The 25,562-nt window shown below is 28.9% G+C and overlaps 1 protein-coding gene across 4 annotated transcripts in view; it reads left to right on the top strand.

Annotated features, from left to right (window-relative positions):
- LOC135929086 (inaD-like protein) overlaps positions 1 to 25,483 on the top strand; it is a 100,497-nt gene extending 75,014 nt beyond the window's left edge. The window contains exons 24-35 of one of the 4 annotated variants that reach the window (XM_065465585.1): positions 8,890 to 9,077; positions 20,043 to 20,137; positions 21,095 to 21,158; positions 21,515 to 21,574; positions 21,645 to 21,699; positions 21,948 to 22,099; positions 22,410 to 22,493; positions 22,552 to 22,779; positions 22,984 to 23,100; positions 23,155 to 23,317; positions 23,910 to 24,091; positions 25,106 to 25,483. In XM_065465585.1, coding sequence (XP_065321657.1) covers positions 8,890 to 9,077; positions 20,043 to 20,137; positions 21,095 to 21,158; positions 21,515 to 21,574; positions 21,645 to 21,699; positions 21,948 to 22,099; positions 22,410 to 22,493; positions 22,552 to 22,779; positions 22,984 to 23,100; positions 23,155 to 23,317; positions 23,910 to 24,091; positions 25,106 to 25,255 — 1,538 coding nt within the window. In that variant the 3' untranslated portion in view covers positions 25,256 to 25,483. Of the gene's footprint in view, positions 1 to 8,889; positions 9,078 to 20,042; positions 20,138 to 21,094; positions 21,159 to 21,514; positions 21,583 to 21,644; positions 21,700 to 21,947; positions 22,100 to 22,409; positions 22,494 to 22,551; positions 22,780 to 22,983; positions 23,101 to 23,154; positions 23,318 to 23,909; positions 24,092 to 25,105 lie in introns of those variants that run through there. The other 3 variants (XM_065465582.1, XM_065465581.1, XM_065465583.1) reach the window with 3 other exon arrangements.
- Positions 25,484 to 25,562: the final 79 nt, after the last annotated feature.

The following is a 25,562-nucleotide window of genomic DNA, read 5'->3' as shown; positions in this document are numbered from 1 at the left end:
AAATGGCACTACGTATTTACATTTTTAAATGCATTTACTGCAAGAATAGCTAATCTTTGGTCCTAATACAATAGAATTCATAGAGATTTTGGGATCTCTCAATCTTTTTCATATATTGAAGCAATTTTTAAGTTTAAAAAAATTGGACGCGATCTGAAATGTATGCAGATAGTACCCACACTGTTAATTTCACACAATTTTTCTATAAATTTTTGTGTATTTATATATATATATAATAAGAAAAGAGTACACTTAAAAAGTAAACGAGAAAAAAAGTTTAGAATTTGCAATGTGCGTTCTCTAAACTTGCTGATTTTTCGACCAAAGCAGATTTTTTTTAAATATAAATGCCCATCTAATTAAATGATTTAAAATGTATAGATTCCAAATTCACACGAATTCCTGCTGAGTTTCATTATTTTCTAAAAGGAATGCAGCAGGGGTTAATCAAACAAAAATAGTTTTTTTAAACTTCTATAGCTGGCCTAGTTAATTCGAAAATATAGATTACTTTCATGTATTAGCTTAATGCTAAACACAATTATGGTTACTGGTCTAGTGATTAAAATAGAATAATTTATTTGAGATCCATCAAAATTAGATATAAATTAAAGAAAAATATCCCCTTATTGACATTTTATAATATGGGTTGTAGATTTTTTTAAAAAAATAATTATGATTTTTTAAGCAGGTTTTATAGTCACGATCTAAGTTACTAAAAAAAATTTTAATTTATAGTAATAGACCTTAATTTCAAAGATTGGTTATTATTCCAGCCCCACTTCGGGGGCTTAAAAAGTGATCAAATATTTTAGACAATAAAGTATGAATTATTATCATATAGGTAGGTAAGACAGGTCAGAACATCAAAAGTACAAATTACAAGACACAAAGAAAAATGGGCATATAAATAATAATAAAAAAAAATGATGTGTTGATTTGCATATTTCTTGCTTAGAAATTGATCATAAACATATTTAAAATTTTTCCATAATTAATAAAGTTTGAAAACAATTGAAATAATAAAAATTAAAAAAAAAAGGATGGTTATCGATTACCAGAGAGAGAGAGAAATCCAATACTTTTAATCGATATCGGTAAACGAAATTGACATCGATACATATTCTCTGTTCCATACTAAATTCTATTTTCGGAATCATACACCTTAATAGTGCTCACAAATTAAGAGTTTACGTTTTGCCGTAGTTTTTTAAATAAATAAAAACGTAACGCGTTCCTAGTTTAAATTGAGGTTGTCTTTTTATTAATATCCTTTACGATTCAAAATTTTGAATAAGTTTTAAAAAAAAAAATTTGTCTTTGAAAATTATATTATCGTCTGCGTGCGTTCTTATTTCTTTAATTTTTAAATATTCCTTTTTAGGATATTCAACCTGCTTTTGTTATTATATCTTAAAACTTATCTTAGCCTCGTGGAACTAAATATTAATACGCTATGATTTTTAAAAATTTAGGTGCGTCCTAGCTGTTAAAACATAGCGCAATCAGCTTTTCTTGCTTTATTTCAAACCTCGCCCTATATTCAATAAAATTAGGAATAGGAAATCTTGTTAAATCAAATAATAAAACATTTAAATATCTATTTGTTTAACCCCCTCTCCATATTGGTACTAATGTATTATCTATGAAAGAATTTAACTAATTGTGAATTATATTCTTCTAAGCCATAAATAACAATTTGTTTAGTACTGAAAGCAAATCGATGTCATTTTTATGTTCTCTGGAATATTAATAGGCATAGGCATGTTTTAATAATGTTTTTTTTCGAGATGTATATTTTAATCTCTATTCTCGCAATAATATTCCACATACATATTATAATCCAGTAAGACTGAAACCAATGGCGAATGCTTAATCCAAGATATTATCAGGAAAACATCATAAGATGTGTCAAATCATTGCATTGTTTCTATTTGTAATATACTTCTGCGGTGAATATAGGGTTAAGAATTAGATCTATGCTCCTTCTAAGACTAATATGATTTTTATTAAATTGTTTCAATATTATTCTATTTTCCTGTAAGTTTCTGTTTTTAAATTTGTAATGCTTTCTATCCTAGAGATATTTGTATGGTATCGATATTTTATCAAAACTTGACTACGAAAGATCGTAACTTAGTGAATTAATGATTCTACATTTTTAATTGGTTATTATTCAAATATTTTTCTCAAATCTGTTTTTTTTTCATTGTTAATTTCTGCTTTTGTTTGGCTATAGTCATTTGTTTAGAACTAGTTGGCATTTTATTATCAGTGAGAATCATAGCATCTTAATTATAGAGGTATGCATTTGGTTAAAATGGATTTCGCAATATTAGTATTAAAATGTGTTAAATTACCTAACCAGGTTAATGTATATATTGAGTAAGACGAATCCAAATTAGTTTAAATAAAATGAATGAAGAAAACTACTGAATGGATGTTTTAGTCAGAGCTCTCAAATCGTTTAAGAAGTCTTCTCGTTATAATAATTTTTCTCTAGACAGTTTTAATTTGAAATCAAATTGAGGAATCACATGTTCACGTAGGTATATAATTTTACGCTCCTTAAAATAAGTTGAAGTTAAAGTCGCTTCTAATCTTTGGAAGAATGAAAGATTTCTTCTTTTTTTTTAGTATTTTGATTTAAAAAATAAGGTTTAACCAATTAAGTTTAGAGAGAAAAAAAATCGGAGATTCAAAACCAGTTTATCATTAAGTGTCATAACGTAAAAACTTGATTTAGATTTTCACGGGTTATACTTTATATCATATTATTTCTTAAAGTATCATTTCTAACAGGATTTAGTGAAACAACTCTCGACACTAATATTGAATTGTTACGTTATAATTTTCCTAATCAAGGGAATCGAATCGTTATAATAAATACGTTCTAAACGGTTTAAACCGGTTCAAGCCGGGTTTGTTTTTTTTAAATTAGCTCTATTTTATGGATTAAAAATTATATAGAATATTTTTAAAAAAATTATTAAACTTTTTCTTTTTTATTAGATTATTACGGAACAATTTTAAAATATATATATATTGTGATTTTAATTAGAACAAAAGAGCTAATATAAATTTCTTCATAAAATAACCGCAAAGGAACTTGACCGTGATACGTTCCTGCTGTGTAAAGTATCCTTTTAAACTGGAATTATATCATTTCAAATCTATAAAATATCCATTACTCAGTGGCGTAGCTAAGATTTTTCAATGTTGTGGGGGAAGTAGGGGGCTAACTCCATATTACCCGGCCTTCGGCCTGGTCCCTCCTATAAAAAATTGTTATATATTTTTACATGGTCTTCTTAAACTTGGCTGAACATGTTTTATGTTTTATTCGTGATTTAATCCGTTTGGTGGACAGTATAAAGAAAAAAGAAAATTGTCAAAATAGATAGCATAAAATGAAAAATATAAAAAACTATATATATTCATGCACCAATATTAAGTGCCTGGCTGGGACTTTCTGCTCCTCACTTAAATATGAGAACCACAAAAAAGAAACTGAGTTAAACAAAATGAAAACCGACGTCACGCTTTAGGCATGAAGTGAGCCAAGCTTTGTGAAACACTAATTCTGAAACTTATACTAATCCATTATGTAGGGCTTTATTAGTATATTTTATTGCTTTATTTTGTTTGGTAGTTTGGTTTAAAAAGAAAAATAATTATTAATAAAAAAATTAGCATCATTCCAGAACGGAGAATATAGAAGTTCTAACTATCTGGTTTGCTTTAATATTTAGTGTCTCATTAATTCTTTAGTCAATTTCGCCAGCTATTAAAAAAAGTAACCGAATTATGAACCAAAAACTAACAACCTCAACCGGTTTGGTTAGATAGTTTAGAGAAAAACATTTTAGGCAAAATATAAAAAATCACCAAGATGGGCATCATCCTAGGAGGAAAATTATAAAAGCAATGAACAATATATGATGCATGATTAGTAATTACTAGTTTCATCGATCATTTTTTTTAAACCAAAAAATAACACCCAGTTATAAACGAAATCAAATTTTATATTACAAATCAAAAATCAATTTCTGAATACATTAATGTTTCTCTTTCCCCGATTCAATATTTTTTGAATCTTATAATGATTCTATTAGTGTTGTTAAACGGCAACTCATAGCCAAAATATTGCCTAAGCCTCGAGATTTTAATATATCTCTAGACTTAAGCTCCTTCTATGAGGAAAATCTTCAGACTTGCTTAGTATTTTTCTGGCTAAAATAAAAATCGGTTCAAAACGAGCCGTTTAGCAACACTAGATTCTATGATCTTCATTCATTGATGTTATTTTTTTATTTTTTGTTTAATAAAATAAAGAAGTATTTTATTTTTGTAAAGCAATTCTTATATTTTCTATATGATCAAGAGACCAAACTCTAATAAACTTTTACGAGCGAAATTAAGAGATCAATTTATCAATTAAAATACTTTTAACCATACATTTTATTCAATCTATAACTTATCCATCTACATAATATATCCTCTATTCTATTAATATATGTAATACATATAAAACGCGAGACATATGTAAACTTATGTTTTTTTTTTCTCTTTAAAAATTTTTTCGAAGTGAAATTTAATATTAGAAGATTGTAAAAACTAATTCTCAAATAATTATTTTTTACGGGACCACAAAAACAAATACATTATTTAACTTTTTTTTCCTCTGTTTTTTTATTTTAAAAAATAAATTATATTTATTTATTTATAAATATTATTTTATCATTTCATTTTAATAAGACCAAAATAATATTTTTAAAATAAATAAATTGCTTCAGTTTAACTTTAACATTTTATGCCGTTTTAATTTTATATAGATTTGTTATATTAGATTATCTTTACATTATTTTTATACAAAAAAAAAAGAAAAATTAAATGAAATGAAATGAAATGATTAAAATAATCTTAATTTAACTCTCTTTCCCTTTCCCCGTTCCTAACATATCCATTTTATCGTAATAGATGAAAATTTATAAGAATTTTCACATTCGCATTTATATCAGGAGAGGATCAATTTTCTTAAGAGAATGTGTACGGATGATTATTTTATAGGTAAAAAAAAATTATTTTGTTTTGACCAATATTTTGAGTTAGAACTTTTATAAAATCTCCTTAACTTTCTGAGGGGAGTTGTTCAGCAACTTAATGATCCTTTTGTCGCAAAAAGATTTATTTTTCGCTTAAATCGTAAAGGAGAATGAAATATTATTTTCAATTTAATATATTTTGAAAAGTTTTTTTTTATCAAAAAATTATTATCGATTTGCAATTAGAAATCTGCAAAAAATCGGGTTCGGACCGGGTCGGGCCTTGGAAATTTTTTTAAATATATATGTTGAATTTTTTATGTAAAATGAGAATACTTAATTTTATTTAAAGAATAGACGCCATATGACATAATATCTTTTATTTTGGGTATAATAATAATTTTAAAAAAAAATAAATAATTTCTATATTTAAATTACTTAAAAAAAATTCGGGTTCGGGCAGACCGGCAAAACTTTTTTTAAAAAAATTTGGGCCGGGCTTGAAAAATTAGACCCGATGCAAATCACTATTTGCAATACAAGTCGTATTTCCATCCATTTTTTTTAGCGCATTATTTTAAGAAAACTTATATATCTGTGATTTTTTTAAAAAATTTTGGCCATTAATTTTTGTAATTAATATGATTTTATATTTCATTTTCCCATAAAAAATTTTTAAATAAACTTTAACCTTAACTAAAGAGTTAAGGGCAAAATTGTTAAATTTATCGGGCAGCTATGCTAAACGTGCTGAAATGCATTTCTGCTTAAATCGTACTCAAAAAATTATTGAACTAAAACAAATATATATTTTAACTTTAATATATATATTTTTTTTTGTACTTAAATTATAGACACGTTGATTGAAGGAAGCTGAGAGCTGGTGACCCCTCTCCCAAAAAAAAGATATATTAATTATTTATAAATTCTACGCAATTAATTTAGTTAAAATGGCGACTAATGTCGGATTATATATTAAATAAAAAAAAAATGGGAAATTTATCAGGATTCGATTCTCTTTTCTTGGTATAAAAATTTGTCCCACATTTTATTTAAAATATCAATTAAGTTCATTTTAAAAGATTTTTTTTCTATAGGGGATTAATTTTCATGCGAATGCCATTAATAAATCTTAAAATTAGAAACATTTTCTATATTTTGCATGTCAATCAATCAATGCATCATCCGAATCGTTATCATATATTTTTATTTTTTTTATCTGACAAAATATGCCACAAATACTATCTCTAGAATTCTTAACTATTTCAGTGAATTTTTTTTGTACCCACTGCACTGCTTTATATGGGAGCTTCATCCCTCTCCCCCAAAAAAACATTATTTTCCCTAGAGGATCCAAGGCTCCATAGTTACAAAAAAGTTATTTTATTTTATAATTAAATGCGTCTCATAATTGTGTCTGATAAAATTTATCGAATAATGAATATATTTTTTACAAAATTAAATCATAAATTATTTTTTCATTTAATAATATATAAAAGTTTGACTTAATATATATATATTTGTGATCAAATTTTAAAATCCGAACCGGTTTTAAAACTTTTTGCCATATTTAATTCCGCCCCACTCCGATTTTCTCAAATTCCCGGGACAAGTTTTTTACTTAGTCCAGATTTCGATTTTTACAATGTACGATTATTATATGGCTCGGGTGAAATGATACTTAGAGATTTGGTGCCTAGAATCGAATAAGTACAAAGAACTGCCAGGTACGTTCTTAAATCCGACGAATCCATTAAATCAAATTTCTGAATTACGACATTTGCACATATGACTTTTATATTTTAGATATTGTTTTAAAAATAATTTTAAATATAAATAACAATTTATGAAATAAAAATAAAAATTATTATTATAAAACTCGACCCCAAAACCCTAAACCGGGACAAAAATAATTTTCGGACCGGGCCGGACATATTGTTTAAAATATTTTTTTAGGCGTAAGGCCAGGCCAAAGTTTAAAATGTTATTTAAAGCTTGATAATTTAGGCAAATTTATGATGTTTTTTCTATCATAAGAAGTTATTACAAACCGGGCCAAAAATTCCCGTTAGAAAATTTTTTCGCGAGCGCCGACCTCTAATCTACAATCATAATCATTAACAAGTAACTTCTATAATTTTATGCGTGTTTTGATTTTATTTTTAAATTCAGGCCACTTATTTAAAATCATGCCATTTTAGGACCCGTCATGAACCGGATACACGATGAGCCGGGCCGGGTTTTAAACTTAGAAGATTTGCTTCCTTTTTTTCCAAAACAATCCTCAAAAACATAATTTTTTATCTTGATTTTATCGAATAATATAACCGTCGCCGGAATGTAATAAATTTGTACAAAATAATTTCTTGAATGTAATATATTTTTGCCCACGCATTTTTATTGATTAATTTTTTTTTTCTAAATAGATATATAAATTATCTTCTCACTCAATTATTTTTTTATTTTATTTTTTTTTAAAAAAAATTTCACACTCTGCATAAATATGGAAGAAAAAAAAAATAACATCCTTTTGAACCTTTTATTTTGAATATATTTTATTTTTTAATCATTCAAAAATCATCCGATTTCAATCTAGAAATTTTAAAAAAAACCAATAAATTTTTTATTTATTATTTTTGTTTATTAAAAAAAGTTGCCTATATGTTGTAAATTGCAGTAAAATATTAATTTAAGGAAAAAGTAGGATCTTTAAATTGTAAAATCCTTTTTTTTACTTCCTCGGTGACTTATGTTGTTATCCTTCCGTAGGACAACGAGACGTGACACCCTCCCCCCATCAATTATTCTATAAACATCGACCTTAATCCTATAGACGAAGAGTTACCCGGAGCGGAGACCACCTAGCCTCCATCTGACTAATGGTAGTAGGTGGGACTATCGGGTCACTAACTCCACGGGTGTAATACACGTCAGCCCCACCATCCTTGGATTTCTCTAACTTGGGCCTCTATTATTAATCTAATCACGGGCAGCGTTTCGTCGTTTCTATTTTTTTGACGTAGCCTCCCCTTCTCGATCTCTCAATATGGGCAGCGGGGTCGTAATTTTAACTTTGATCTCATCTAGACCTATGATCTAGCCTCAGTTTTTTATCAAATGGGACTGCCACATGCATATAATGTACTGTACAACTAGAGTAGAGCCTTCATCGGTTTAACCCCCAACGATCATTTACGTTCCCTCTTTATCCTGAATATACTTTCCCCCTGAAATTTTTTGTTTTATAAATTTCTTTTTTTAATCCAATCCTTTTTTTTCAACCTCCTGTGAGAATTCGCGGTGGAGAATACAAAAATACACATTTTGTATACTTCGCCGCAAATTCGTGTTAACTGTGAATTTAGGGTACCTCACATTCATAGTTTGCGGGAATTCACGGGAAATTAATACAGCGTATTTTGTATAATTCGTGCTATGAACGAGGGGTTACTCGAATTTCAAAAAATGAGAGGGAGCAATTAGGGTGAGACCTATTCGTATATATCACCCTTGAAGATGGTGAAATGATGCAAATAGTCTTGTTACAACACAGTCGCATATCAGGTTTTCTCTGGTTAAATAACTCCACGACCTGACCCTCAGACAAATAAGATCTGGGGTATACTGGTACTCCTTGGGCCTATAAAAGGTAGAAGTGTCACGTCAGTCACGAATGTGAAACCTAGGGAGAATGTGGGAGAAACAATTTTTGGGGATATGGAAGGAAACAAAACTTTAAATTGTGTGTTTAGTAATAGAAGAAGGAAAAAAATTTGTGATATATAAATTATATTAAAATAAACCTTATTTATTTCTCATATTGTTTGGCACTTATATATAATAGAAAAGCTGCAAAACAAATACAATGAACTCCCGGGGAAAATTCATATCGTAGAACTACGCAGAACGCAGGGAAGATTGGGTATTTGTTTGGCCGGAAATAAAGATAGGAATAAATTGAGCGTCTTTGTGGTTGGGATAAACTCGGAGGATGCTAAGAAAGAACTCATGGTCGGCGACGAAATATTAGAAGTAAATTAATACGTAACATATGATATAGGTTGTGGGGGGGGGGGGGAGGTTTCGCAAATATAGGTTTTTAATCTTTAAAAAACACTTAAAACATTTATGGTGCGCGTTAATTTTTAAAAATAAAAATATGATTATGGTAAAATCTTTTATTAAATCAGATAATTTTTGAATCTATCCCTTAATATATATTAATTTCCATATTATCGTCTGTTGAAGTATTATAATGGTCTATATCCACTTTATTTTGCCTTTTTATCTTGATAAATGCATTCTTCAGTACTGCAATTTTATATATCCACAATAAATATTAAAATATATTCGAGAATAACCATTTATTTGTATTATTCCATTGAGATTTCCCATTTAAAATAATTCCTTTAGATAGAACATTATAATTTTCAACTGACAAATTAATAAATACACAAGAATTTATGAACGAAGTTGCTATGAAATTTACAAGGTACATATATATTTCTATACAAGGCTGAAATACGATATCCAGTAAAAAATAAGTATTTTTTTCAAAATTCAAAAATTGCGCGCTACCAATGATTGAAGTCTTAAGAATTTGCCAAAAACACCCCTGGTTCTATTTCCACATATATGGGACATTTATAATTGTCATCTTTAATTTTATGGCGATTCAAAGAAAATTAGTTTAGGATTTTTTTATCTTTAATTTATAAACTCGCTAATTTTTTTATTTCAAAAAAAGATATTTTTATTTTTATTTGCTATCGGATAAACGTTAGTATAACACTATACTGTTTTTCAGAGTTGTTAAAGGATCTAGATATAAAAATGTGGTATCTGTATCTAGATAGATTTTTGAATAAAATATCGGTATCTAGATATTATTTTCGACGATGTATCTGTATCTAGATCCATTTAAAAAGTATCTTTTAACAACTCTGCTGTTTTTAAACGGCCCGATTTGGGTCGATTTTTAAGAACCATTTAAGATCTTAGCCTAAATAATGTTACGTAAAGCCTGGAGAATTTGCTCATAGGCGGCCAGAAAGGTTTAGAGCTCTGTTTGCCAAATCTCAAGGCTTACATTATATTATTTTGGCTAAAATCTTAATCGAGCTGTTTTTAAAAATCGTCAAAAATGGGCGGAGCCAGGTCTATTCGATAAAGAATACTAATTGAATAGTGAGTTATTTGTACTCTATTCACTCGAACGAAGTTTAATAATTTAGTATTCGAAATTATACCTGTCGAATTGAAATTGTAAATGTTATATAGTCGGTTCAATACGAATAGTAAATTATTCGATTTATTTCGAATAATTTATTAAGATCGAACCCATTTCTAAAATAAGGATTCTCGATCAAGACCGGACGGGAAAAAAGATAGGATGGACTCAGGGCTCTCGACGATCTGCCGATTTAGTCCATATCCGCTTGTGACGCACAGCCCCATTTATGCATATCCATCCCGCAGGGTTAGAGGTGATTTCAGCCCTTGCATCCGCTAAATGATCCTAATTTAGATAGCGCCAAATGGGCACATAAACATTCCATATTTTTGATGAATATCGTGGTTTGATAATGCAGAATCGATGAAATAGATCCTTTTATTTTTAATATTATCACGAAAACCAGTCTATATCGTAATATTGCACAATATATCTCCCGCATTCTATGACCACTATATGATACGAAATCCATTTGCCTTTTAAGCATATCATCTAGCCATAAAAATGATAGTCCCATCTGTAAAACAGAATATCACACAGAGTACCTTGTCTAACTCTCCCGCGTTTATGACTACCCTTGTTAAATAGCTTATTGAATATATTAATAATTACCTTTCAAAGATTTTATCGAGTTTCTTCGTAAAAAAAATTTGAAAGCTTTTTTAGATATCTTCAAAAATAATGAAACAAAATTTATAATTGAAAAAAAAATATATCATGATCTAATATAATTTTTATTATATATCATGAAATTCAAACAGAAAATCGATACAATTATAAATGGTGTTTTTACAACACTCATTCCACGTGTTGGAATCTATGCTATAATTTAATATTTCATTATAAACGTCTTTATATAAATTAATATTTCAAATATACATATACAACACTATTCTTTATCTGTATTTTTTTTTGTCAATTTAGACCAAAAGTTTTTTTTGGGGGTACTGAAAAATATTACTTTGTATTTATGAATCACGAATAAAAAAAAATATTTAAAGTGACGAAAGAAGAAAAGGACTAACTTGTTCAGAATGCTAGTAAATATACCATCAAAAACGCTTTATGAGCGACTGTGGAATCAACAGATGCAATTAGACATGCAAAGGGGTTAGTAGATTCATAATTTATTATTACATCCGTAGGTCGTTCAATAAAAGTGCTAGCATACATCACCTCATAATCAACCTTATTGACATTCAGCACCACGAGAAAACGATTAAACTAATTATTTTTTCCTCTTTATTACACTATAATTGGACATTTAACTATTTATTTTTAGAAATTCTTAAAGGACACGCCGTTATAGGGTCCTTCTAATTCTCAATAAATGGCAAAACTCTGTAAATAGGTATCAAACTTTGTAAAACGCTGTATAAATCATTTCTAGGAGTATATAATTGCTATTTTATTTAAAATAAAATAAAAAATGGCATAATTTGTAGAACAGAGAACCTCGGCATATCCAATCAAAATACGACTAATTAGGCTAATCACTTCTGATCTAACAGACTTACCAAAGAAGCATACAATATTAATAAATTTATCACAAAGTATCCGCTTCATTATAGCACATATCACATTGAATATTCTATATGTATATTCCTTCATTCCGACACTTACCTAGGCTTAATTTCTACATATTTATACACTGATGGATATAAGAACATTTTATCTAAAAATAAACTATTTATTTATTTATTTCTAATAGTAATTATGATTAGGCATAATTTATAAAGTGTATGACATATCCAGATATCTAAAGAGATAGATTTTACTGAATAAAATTATTTTTGATATTTATTGTGCTAAAAGATAAGACTGCAATAAGCATGCCGGACAAGATGGAGCCTTCGACATCAAGCTGTTACATCATTTTTGGATCTAGAAGAGCCTATTTTAAATGCTTTTGAAGAAATATCATAATGGCCTGAACCAGTTGTTTTATCTGAAACTGATACATTATTATATTTAATATGATAGCCGATTTATTTTTGCACTTGGAATGCATTAATAATTATTTAATTACACCGCAATTTTATCCAATATTTTTAAAATACTGATATGGATTTAGCTGAGGTTATTCGCGAATATTATTATATAATACAACTTAGAAAACTAAAAGATAATATCTACCAAAATTTCACGAGATTTATGTGGTTGTTGAGGCTAAATTATATATTCTCAAACCTCGACTCATACCTAGACTAAAAAATCGTTCCAATATTAACGTGTCAATTGAGGATTACTATCCATTTTTATTCCACTTTTAGATACATTTTTGACTCAAATCGATGAATGACTTGTGATCCGTTAATTGGTTCTATCCAATTTTCAAATACTATTACCTATAAATTCTTCTGATAATATATTTAAATCTTGACATTGAAAAAATTAAATATATACTAAAATTTTAGAGGATATGAATGCATCAGACCAATTAATTTTAGAATTTAAATCTTTGTATGATGGATTAATTTTAATAGATTATCCTCCAAGAAATGCAACGGAACATGCATATTTTTTAAAAAAATATATTAAAATTACTGTATATTGTGGAACAATTCTAATTAATCCAAGCATAAATGAGAAGGCTTTTTCTTCATTACGGAGAATAAAAACTTATCCCAAAAGTACGACACCTTAAAATTATTGAATAAACTGGCTTTGCTTAATATGCATCTAGAATTAACCCAATACAAAAACAAATTATTGAAAAATTGGCCCGATCGAAAATTTTCAATTATGAACATACTTTGATTAACTTTTTAAATCATATTATAATGTTTAATTCTATACATTACCCTTGATTTACCTACATAACTATAATATTTTTTAACATTATATTCGCTCTTAAATATGATTGCTTATAATAATTTTATATGATGATGATAAGTCCTAATAAATTTGTAATATCATTTCAATATAAAAAAAATTATCCCCTCCTAGAAAATTACTGTCTACGAGACTACTTTCTTTTATATCCTCCAACAGTTCAATATTCTTGTTTCCATGTCGAAAAGAGACCTTTGGGAATATTGGAATGAAAAGAATTCCCTTGACATTCGGCACCATTATTGTAGGTTGGAACATTGATTGAAAGATTTGTTAGACACCCATACATAGAATATAGAAGATATTTTATTAACTAACTATATACAACAATACACAATTTAAAATTATAATACAATAAATTTATCGTGTTCCACCAACACGAGTACAAATCCATATTTAACAAAGTAAATTCCGAAAGTCTCCTTTGTTATTTAAATTCCTCCCGTTTTTCGTGCTATCTTCAAAACTCGACTGTGGCAATTATTAGCGAAATCTTGAAGAGGGCAACATTTTTCTGGCTAAAATATTGAGTTAGCCGTTTTTTTGCACACTGTTGTAGCAATGAATATAAGGCACTTTTTATTAATTTTTTTGAAGCAGGGTTTGTACTCATCCATTTAGGTCAGACATGGCGTATCACATGTCTGGCTTAAAATATTCAATGAATTACTATTTAATTCATTAAGTTGCTTTAAAATAAAATTAGTAATGCTTTCAACAGAAAGACATTGTAAATTAATGATTCCTATTAAAATTTTCTTGGATTTCTACACAAAAAATATAACGAATATAGGTTTTCACAACTTGTTTATTAATTTGTATAAAATAAAAAAATTATATTTTTTAAATTATTTTTTTTTGGGGGGGGGGGCAAATTTAGATGTCCAAAGAAATTTTTTGCTGTGGGGGACTTCCCCCCCCCCGGTTATTCTATCTCTTAGACTTGGAGAAATCAGCTTCAAATGAATATCCTCCTATATTTTGTTTTACAAATCATTATCAACCAAATCATTTTGTAATTAAAGAAAAGTTAAAATGAGTGTATATAGGTTGACTTTTAAGTTTAAATTTCTTGATTTTATGGCCATATATAATAAAAAATAAATATCTATTTTAAATTGTATAGATTATCAAATATCCATTCTGCAGTCCTGTTCCGCGCTGGATTTTGTATCCATGAGACGCATCCCATCTAAGTTTATAGTCTTAGGGACTTATCCCGGATATGGCATTTTCTGGGATACATTTCATTCCGTCTTTCATAAATAAAAAATTTATTTGAAAATATCATTTTTTACCATATTAAAAAATGGATTAATACAGAAGAAGAAATAAATTCAGATATCTTTCCTGTATATGTCAGTTTTATTATTAAAATTTATTTATGTGGCGATAGACGAGTAATTATTCAGAGGCTACATCTAAGGCAATAAACCCCCTTTTAGAATGTTTATCATGCGATATACATCGCATACAGATATCCTTTCAACACTATTGCTGTGGCTGAAATATGGCACTAGGTTTTCAGGATTCAAACATTTCAGCCACCCCAGCAATTGTGTTTAAAGGGTTTGTATGCGATGTAATTCACATGATGAACCTTCAAGAATATTTTTTTTACAATTTAAAATTATCATTCGAAAATAAGTTTCATCTATTCATAGACCGTATTCAAAAATGGACCGAAGAAATAAATTCAGATATCTTTTTATTAAAATTTACGTTAGCATATTTTTGTGAAGATAGAAGAGTCTGTCGAGAGCACAAGAGTTATTATTTGATGGTTCTAGAAAGAGCATAGTCAAAAAATTAGATCTTCAGCAAACCTTGCAATGCAAAAGTCTAAATGGTTTCATTAAAGTATTGCCTATTTAAATTTTTGTTTGTTAATTCAATTAAAGACCTTAGCTACGGGTGAGGATTTGTCCAAATTATAAAAAAAAAAATTACAATACGTTTTATTTATTTTAGTATGACATAAATTCTTCATTATTTGATTTAAATAACAAATTATATATATGCAACCTTTTGTAAATAAAATATCTAATGATGACAATATAACTATAAGTTTCAGGCCATGTAATATAAATATAGTTAGTAAACTATTAAGAATTAGAAAAAAATCATAATAACAAAAAAGACAATATTGAACATAAATAAAAAATAATGTAAAATACAAAATAAATAAATGCAAAATCATTCAAAACCCCCTCCCCTTAATCATCAGGAGAGATTGAATTGATAAAACAAACATAATTAGCCTTAAGAATGGCTATTGCGATCCTCTGCCTTATGTAAAAACCTTCGCGAGGCTCCCCAGAATTTTTCCTAATTTGGCGGCCAACATTTTTAAAAAACTTTTATAGCCAAATCACCATATATTGTTAAAGTGGAGCAAATGATTGGTAAGAATATGTAATTAGAAGAATCAGCGCTGTATTTGGCGATCTTAAAATTTTGAGCTCTGTTCAAGAGCATCCTTGAAATTGGAAGGGGAGTTCGTGTCCAGACAAGAAAAGCCCCATATTAGAAACTTTTCTTGTGACCATGGAATTTATGCAGAAGGCTCCAATTAGGTAGAAAAACCAGCTGATCTAAGTGCAAGAGATATAACTTGATTACCTCGAGTGTCGGGTTTGCCGACCGGGATTACGATTGAAATGTAAAGGATGCAGCGCCATATTGTCATCATCAGTATGACATCTTTATATGGTAATGAGAAAGGAATGTTGAGCCTGTTACTTAGAGCATAGCTGAGCTCGTGTTTCCCAATTCAAGTTTGAGATTACTAGATGGAATAACATCTAAAAATTCATATCCCCGATCCTTGATAAGTTCAACGAATGTTGATCCCCAAAGGTGGAAAACTCGAAATAAGGTAATAAATGGAGTTTTTCACAAGTGGTAGATCCCAATCCTTCCGTTTTGCTGAAATAGGGTTGTGGTTGTGACGAATTTTGCCCACTCCATCCTAGCTGTATTCAAAAAAGGTGTGGACTAACAGATGTTGCTCAATTAATCTACGTGCCTGAAGGTGGCTATTGAATTTAGCAGTGGGGATCTTATAGCAAAACCGCCATATTTTGAAGGAAGTGTGGCTTGATGCCAGGCTATATCTGTAAACTTGACATTTAACCAGTCACTAAGAATGACTTTTATTCTGGTTTCGAATTTTACTAGATGCACCCTCACTAAAAATAATGGGCTCGGGTCGTAGAGAGTATTTTAGGGATGTTAAAAAAATTCTTAATTTAAAAAAAAGGCCTTGTGAGACGAGAGCAGGGAAGAATGCGTATTAAATTTTCAAAAATATCGTCCATATTGCTAAAAAACGAGTTTACTGACTCCTAACCGATGGAAGAGCCCAAATGCGATAAATTTTTCAAGGGGATACGCTTAAAACCAAAAATGTTTAATGGAATTGTATTGATTTCGCAGTATTCGATTTTGGTTTGGTTAATAACAAGCCCAAGACTGTCAGTGGAAGCCTTAATAATATTAACAGCCTTTTCTACCTCAGCAGAATCGCCAAAGATGACCCCATCATCAATGTACAATAAATGTAGAGGCAGCGAGCAGTCATTTTTTATTTTAGTTATCAAATCATGGATTCCAAGACAAATAATTTGGAACCCCTGGGGGGGGGAGGGGGGTTGCCCTGTTGCATACCTTCAGAAGAGGGTAAGACATAATGGCCAAATATCAAATGAGATGGTTTCTTATAGGATGAAAGGATATAGTTTGTAGAAACTGGGAAATGTTTTATGAATAGTGAAATGATTACTTTCCCGTGAATGCTAGTGTAATTATTTTAAAAGTCGATTTTAACAAGGTGTTGAGCGATTGTAGCATTTTGAACATAAATACGAGTTATATGTGCAGCCGCTTCATAGCCTGAGCTCGGAAGAGGAAGAAGTATGTTAGAAACTTGTGCAAAAATATTGCTAGCTATAAGCTTGGAACATAATCTCCTATATACGGCACCAACAATAAGCCTGATTTGGCTCAAAAAAAATTGCGAAATCTGGGACGTCACCATTGATGACTTTGTTGCAAATTTGAGTGATTTTGTCCAATAAACAGGTTTGACTTGAGGATAGGAGTGGTTAAATCTTAAAGAAATAAAGGTTTGATGCCTTCAAATCCAGGGGCCGCGTCCTTCTGAAAAGTTCTGAATGATTTAATTCCTACGAAGTGAAAATTGGAGACGGATTTTTAGTTTCAAAAATCGTTATAACTTCCGATGTTTGGGGATGCTTATCTAGCAGTTTTTCTTATGATGCAGCATCCATTGAAGCAACAATTACAAGCAAATTGTAACCTATATCTATCTAATTGTATAACTTTACATATATATATTATATAAAAATTCCTTTTGTTTTTTCCTTTGGTCTCTATTTATTTGTACAATTTTGGATCGATTTTGGTTTTATTACATACACTTTGGCGGATATTTTCGTTTTTCATATTAGAAAAAAAAACTAAAATTACCAAAAATCTGCTCAAAAGACTGTAAAATTAAATAACCAATAAGTAAATTTTATTTTTTTTCGTCATGAATTTAAGATTTAAACATAAACACCATCTATCATATAAATTATTATCAATTACAAACTTTTTATAACATTTTACCATAATTTTTTTTGTTTTTTTATTCCACAACATTTTTTTCTTTCTTTTTTGGTTTGTGAGCCCTGTGACCAGCGTATCCAGGATTTTGCTAAAGGAAGGGGAAACACAATTAGGTGAATTTTTTCTCCATAAATTTTGTTGGAGATCTTTAAGTCCAATTATTGGAGACCTTCGAATATATTAAATTTTTAATAAAAATAGTTTTGGGTTTTCGCCTTTTTTTTTATTAAAATGCTTTTTTTCTAAAAATTTTGAATTTATAGTCGTTATTTTTAAAAGTTATTAATTTTTCTTTCAAATTCTTTCTTATAATGATATATTGTATACATTTTTTGGCAGAGGGTGGGTGGGTTGGGAATATTTATTCGCTTAAAACTATATTTACGAGAGCAGACAAATTTGCGATGGGGGAATTTCACCCCTCCCCTTCTCATTAGTCACGCTCTTCTCTTTAGTTTGCGCAATCTAATTTCTATAGATATTTTTTTAAAGTGTGCTTAGCAACTCTACAGCTGACAGGCAATGGTCACTTGAGCTTTACCCAAATTATTTAGGTAAGGAAAGAACAATCTTTATATTTTTAGCATCAATAGATACAAATAATATTGTAAATTTTTATTAATGTATTTTTAATTTAATAATCAAAAGAGTTATATCGATTTTTTAATCCGCCCACTTTGCCAAAAATAAAATTATTTTGATATTATTATACTTATATCTCCATTAATACAAAATTTTGCAAAACAAAATAATCAATTATTTTTTTTAAATACGATTTTAAGTGGTCCCAGGAGTGTATCCTATGTATCATATTTTTCTTTTAAACTTCTAATCGCCTTGGATTTTATCGTTTTTACGACAAAGAAAAATAGATTACAAAGCATCAATCATATATTTAAAATATTTTATTTCATCACTTCTTTTGATTAAAATTCTCAATATAAAGAAACAAAGAAAGAAAGAATGAATGAAAGAAAGAAAGAAAGAAAGAAAGAAAGAAAGAAAGAAAGAAAGAAAGAAAGAAAGAAAGAAAGAAAGAAAGAAAGAAAAGAAATTTCTATTCTCTATTAAGCGCATCGGGAATCATTACTTTTTGCCAGGCCCAAATAAAATTTTTCACACACCGTGCCGGGTATTACAGATTAGTGATCTGCATCTGGCCTAATTTCCCAAACCCGACCCGGCCCGAAATTTTTTTAAAAAATTTGTCTGACTCGGCGCGATCCCGAACGAATTCTATTTTATTTGCCCCGAAAATCCCTACTCGCTATTAAAATTATTTGCCCGCTCGGCCCTTAAATATAGAAAATTTTATTTATTTTTTTGATTGTTTGAAAAAAAAAAAAGTAGCGCCTTGTTTCTTGCAAGTATAAAATTATATCATATTTAAAAATTTACGCCCCACCTGGCCGGGCCGGAAATTTTTTAAAAAATTAGGCCCAACCCAGCCCCAATTGAATTTTTTTTTAAATATAGACCTGGCCTTCCCGGGTGCGGCCCTGGTCGTGATTTGTAGATCTCTATTAATTTTAAAATCGCTTAATCATGGATGATTATAAAAAATTTTCCAAAGAAATATTTATTTTTTTTTTGTTAACAATTCTCGGTTCTTGAAATCTTATCTAATTTAAATATTCATGTGTTTAACCTTCCTCCTCCCCCCCCTACCGTTAAAAATTTATTTTCCCTTGAGGAAAAGGGTGAAATAAATTTACAGGGGCCTCAATGCCTAGCAGATTTTTTCTTCGGTCGGCATTCGCCTGTTTGAATTAACTGATATTGTCATTCATGAAGCCGAGGGGGGTTAGAGAGAGTTGTGGGAAAGAGGTTTTTAAATAGAAGCCTCTCAATGAGTCTGACACATATGAAGTTCTATATCCTTTAGATTAGATCCCTTCCCTGGGCAGAGTTAAATGCACCTCAGTCTCGATTTATTAACCATTTGATGACTTATTAATATTCACTGACCTAATTTTATTTTATCTTAAACATTTTTTTTTATTTCTTCTTCCTATTCTTATAAAAAATATACACAGCAAAAATCAATAATTCTTTGCCTTTTTTTATTACAAAAAAAAACAAAATTGAAAATTTTTTATTTTTTATTACATCATTAAAATCTCTTCTTTTTTTTTTGTTTTACCTTTTAAAGAAAAAAAAAACTGTTTTTATATAAATAAAATTGATAGATTATTATTTTTTACTTTTCGAAGATTCCAGATAATTCCAATCCTCGTTTTATTCAATTAAAACATTGTTATTTTATTCAAACATTGTTGTTTTATTCAAAAAAACAGGCGAATAATCACGTTTTGTTGGGTAGAAGTCATCTCAACGCCTCCACGATTATCAAAAATTTGGAATCAAATGAAATAAAGCTCATCATTTTAAGGTAAAAATATTCTCCTTTTTATTCGGAAATATAATTATTTGTTTATATAAGAATATTATATTATAAATATTTATTTTTTTAAATGTGCCAAAGTAAATATTGTGTATCGAATGAATCATCCTAGAGAAATTTATCTTAAATCTTTTAAATTGAAACCTTTTAGAAGTTTGAAGTCCAATATGTTTTTTCATTCTAATGATCTGGCTTAGCGGTATTGAAGGATGGTTTAATAAATCCAGTTCAAAGTGATCTGGGTTGACATTTTTTTCTTTAGAAAAGGAATAAAAGAGAGAAGAAAACTTCGGGTCTGTGCTCGGGGTTCGTAAGAGCTGTTAGTCTATTTTTAGCAAACCCCGGGTCTGGGGTTTACACAACCAACCAATTAACAACACTAAGGATACTAAAAAAATAGGAGTAGGAGAGAAAGGCCAAACATCTGCTCTGGGCCGCACATATACATCTTCTTTAAAGATTCCCAATAACAGGTTTAAAAAGACCGATAAGTCGGAAAAAATTAATATCGCATTTATTTGATTCATTAGATATTATGTAATATCTTCCCTCACTTCGTTAAAATAGAATAATGAAATAGCTTTAAATCCAAAAATAATTTTATAGAAGAAACTTTAGATGGAAAAGCGAGCAATTCACATGACCAAAATAAGGGAATTAAAATAAGTGTATTCATTTCCCGAATTATTGTAATAGCCTAAATCTTTATTCCGTTAATTATTAAATTATTTTGGCATGTATATAAGATTGTTTTTTTTTATACCGGAATATCAAACTGTCGTTTTATTGTTTCGTTTATTTTTATGAAGACCTTCGCAAAATGTTTTTTTTTGACAAATCATCACCTGCACAAACAAAGTTTGTGTTAAAATTGTTAATCGATATTTTTATTATACTACATTATATTATTTTATTTTTTTAAAAAATAAAATATTGATTTATTAGGCGCGCTAATGGACTTGAAGAAATGGCTATAAAACCAACAAAAGCTAATGAGCATTTACTTAATGTAAGTTTAATATATATACAATAAATGGCATAGAATTTCATAAAAACATCTAAATAAACCTTAATGATCTTTTCCCTAAAAGGATTATACTTGGTTCTTCAGTTTTCTCTCCACATGAAATTAAACTTAAAATAATGTTGTTTTTTTTGAGCAATATTATAATGGATTTTTTTCTAATTATTCTTACGATTTTGTTATAAATTTATTTTTAAAAAAATTGAGATAATTTAAATTTAGAAATATTTAAGAATATATATTATTAATTCTTTTAATTTAATATACAATTATTCTTTTCCTTTCATACTATCAGGACTCAAAGGAGACTTTTATTTATTTATATGTTTTTTTTAATAAAGAGTATTTGTCAATTTCAAGAGACTGGTCTTGAAGATGATGAATTGAAAAAAAATTTGAAAGTAAGAATGTAAATTCATGTTTAAAAATAGCATGTTTTAATTGTGTTTTTTTTTGCCACGAATTGATTAGGCTGCTCAAATGAATGAATACTCATACGCCAAATCTAACATTTCCTCAAGTCCAAGTTTAATAATCAATTAGTTATATTAACATATTTTTTCCTATGCCATTATACCCCGGGCTTTCCCGGAAATTCGTATACCACCTACATATTTTAACATCCTTCGTTTCTAAAAGACTTACTCTCTTCCATTATAGTGTTAATAATATCTTATCAACTTTTTCCTACTTTTTATTATACTCTTCTCACAGTTTGCAATGTCTTATTTTACTTTTCGCTTCCCTTTAAAATTATATTGTTTTACATGGCAGAAAAGTTGATATCTTCGCCGCCTAAACGAATAGAAGATAGATTCGATCTATTAACTTGTTCCATCATACCCGATCAACCAACTTTAATTCATATTGAAAAACACGGCCAACCTTTGGGTATAGGATTAACTGGTGGGAAAGACACATTACTTGTGAGTTTGTTTGCATTAGTAGATGACAAGAATCTGGGTTCAGATCGTTCTATCAAAAAAAATTTCTTCAAATCGGCTGCAGTTTAGATCGAGTTTAGAAAACCAATCGGAATATAGTTATTTTGTCAGCTAAATCGATTTGGTTCCAGTTTAGTTTGGCCGACAAAATAACTAGAATTTTATTTGATTTATGAATATGATCTGAATCGCAGCAAGTTGAGCTATCTATTACTGGACCTTTGATTTCCTTCACTGTATTTTTAAAAATTTGGAAAAGACTCGACATTTTTATTATTATTTTTTTTTGAAGGGTTCAATTATGATCGACGAAATATATAAAGGAGGAGTCGCCGAAAAGGATAATCGATTAATGGTGAACGATCTAATATTAGAGGTTTACTTCCATTTTTTTTTATTCATAATCCTAAGCCTAAAATCTTTATTCGTTTCAGGTGAATGGCGAGAATTTGCGGAAAACTCCGCTAAATATTGCGAAGGATTATATCTATCAACCTCAGACTCATGTCACATTGCTAGTTCAGCGTAATACCGATATCGAAACTTTCGAAAAAGATTACTACGAGCTTCATAGTATTGATCTGATAAAAAAACCGGGAAAATCGCTAGGAATAAGTATTAAAGATAGATCAACAAGTCCTCGGGTCATTATAACTCATGTGGTAATTTTTTTTTTAATATTGTGAACGAAGATTTCATTTATCATAAGTGAAATAGTCACATAGCATTGCCGCGTTTTTTTATTAACAGTATCTTCAAACAATATATTTTTTTCTAAAGTGACAATGCCTCTTAAAAGTGACACTATCTGTGATTAAAAGACACTGCATATTAATTTAATATGAAAACCTGTTTTTTTTATGCAGATAAAAGGATCGGTGGCAGAAATCGACGGTAGATTGAAAGCTGGCGATCAGATCTTAGAAGTTAATTCTGAAAATGTCGAAGATTCCAATCAGGAAGATATAGCCTTGATACTAAGAGTAAAAATTATCTTTATAGCATAGCTTGTATAAAAAATGTGTTGTTTTTTTTAGGGTTTGGTTGGAAAGATTGTTTTGAAAATTCGACGATTAAAACACGCAGTTGGCGAACCTTTCATAACTTCCAAAACACCTCTCACCGAAAAATTTCTAAAGCTTAAATTGAGCTCCGATTCCTTGCAAGATTTGATGTCACATCACGGCAAATTTGTCTTAAGTAACAATAAGACATAAATTTATAAATAGGTTGGAAATAAAAATACCATCACCGATGGGGTTTAGTTTACCCCGCGTAAGAAATACCCAAACCGGGGTATTGATTCGACCCCAAATTAAATAAAATATCAAAAAAAATATTTTGATATTATTCGGACTTCATCCAATGTTATAACGTTAAAATTTTAAAAATTGTAAAGAAAAAATTGTTGCCGATTTTAAAAAGTCTGGAATCTTGTATGAGTTTTAAAATAAAATTCTAATTACATAATTATTTTAGGTGGTAAGCTCCCTTCATTATCTCTTTCCATTTTATATTATTCATACAATCACATTTTATTGAATTATATTTAGTATAATATTGGCTTTAACTTGATCCATATGGTTATATTTACATTAAAACTAAGTGTTAAGCTACATCTTAATAAAAAAAAATTATGGTTTATGCACTCTTTAGGACTAGAGATATTCTTAGTTCTTCTGAACTTAGACATTTAGGCAGGTATTTTTAGTTCTTCTGAAAATAGACAGCTGTTTTTAGGCCTTCTTATCACTTATATAAATAAAACATAATTATTTAATAAATCTTCAAGATAAATCTGCTCACCCTCAAAAAGATATTGGAAACATTTCGCTTGTTCAGATCACTCGCAACGAAAACGAAAATTTGGGATTTAAATTTATTGGAATGGGTATCACTAGTCAAACGGAAGTAAATGAACCCGTGACTGTCAGTCAAATCGAATCAGGAAGCTTGGGCGAGGGAAAATTAAAAGTAAATGATAAATTATTTAATTTTGTTCTGGGCAGATGATAAGTGTTTAAGCCTTTTACGATTTGTACTAAACGTTTACCGCAGACGAATAATTATAGCTAGCCATACTCAAACAAATTATATAAACTTGATAAATAACATGATCATGACATGTAAATTATTAAACCCGCTTTCCAGAAAAAGCTATATAAGCCTCCTCACTTAATACATCAGTAAAAGGTCCAAAAAATTGAAAATATAATTAACTAAGATAATTAATTTCGAGCCAAATAAAAAAAAATAATTAAAATAGAACCACATGCATTTCCGAGACTTTTAATTGAATTAGAAAACCTTGCCCCCAAAGATTCCCAAGGCGTTGATAACTATGGGCATGTAAATTGCTCCCCTTGAAAGTCGAAGTTTTTTATTTAGGCTGTGCTTATTATTTGATTTTGCTGAGAAATCAAAGCAGGTAGTCCCAGACTGTGGGGGCTAGATCGTTATACCAAGGTATTAAGGTAATATCATGTGAAAGCTTGTAATTTAATCTTGATTGTTTTGTGACGCCACTAACGACCACTAAGGATATTTGCACAATTATTAAATTATTTAGGGGGGTGGAGTAATAAAAATATATATTTGAAATACAAAGCTTATAAAAACCGAAACGAGACGATATGTTTACGCAATAATATTAATTTATTCAGGGATAGAGAATGGAACTATAAACCCTTTTAAAATTTTAAACGAAAAACCGGAGTGTAGCTATCGGATTCCACGCCCTCATAACTCAGGATTACAGACATGGTCTTTTTATTTTTACTTAAACTATGGTTATGTTCATGTAATATTTTCTTATGAATGCAAATTACATCACTGGTCACTTATTTGAAACCAAATTAAAATTATTTTACAGTTTATGGGGCGCTAAATTAATTTCTTACCAGGTTACGTTTAGCACGAGTCATTTCTTTCAACTTAGAAACATAATTTTTTTTATTCTTTTTTTTTATCATTTAAAATAAATAATAGAAAGGTGATCGTATTCTCAGTGTGAATGGACAATCTTTAGAAAATATGTCAAATACTCAAGCCAATAATTTTTTGAATAACTTAAAAGGCACCATTTCTTTCGAAATCGCCAAAGCCGCCCAACAAAGTTCAGTCGAAGCCGAAACTTAGCAATAAATCATATTTACCGATTTGTTAAATAAAAGTATTTACCGTCATCTACCAAAACACAAGTTTTTTACCCCCGATAATCGACGATTGTATTCGTATATTCAATTTTAAATAATATCATCAATTTGTTTATTATAGTTTTATTTTAATTATAATGAGAAAAAAAATATTATTATTTATATACATTTTATTATAAATATATAAATTTATATTGTAAATAAAATATATTAAATTTTATTTTATATATTATATATAATATAAATATATAAAAAAAAATAAACAAAATTCAAATTCATGATTATATTTA

The sequence above is a fragment of the Gordionus sp. m RMFG-2023 genome, chromosome 4 (assembly GCF_954871325.1).
Source record: "Gordionus sp. m RMFG-2023 chromosome 4, tfGorSpeb1-WG-v2, whole genome shotgun sequence".
NCBI classification, from domain to species: domain Eukaryota; kingdom Metazoa; phylum Nematomorpha; class Gordioida; order Chordodea; family Parachordodidae; genus Gordionus; species Gordionus sp. m RMFG-2023.
Note: the sequence above shows the minus strand (reverse complement) of the source record. Positions and strands in the feature narration are given on the sequence as shown.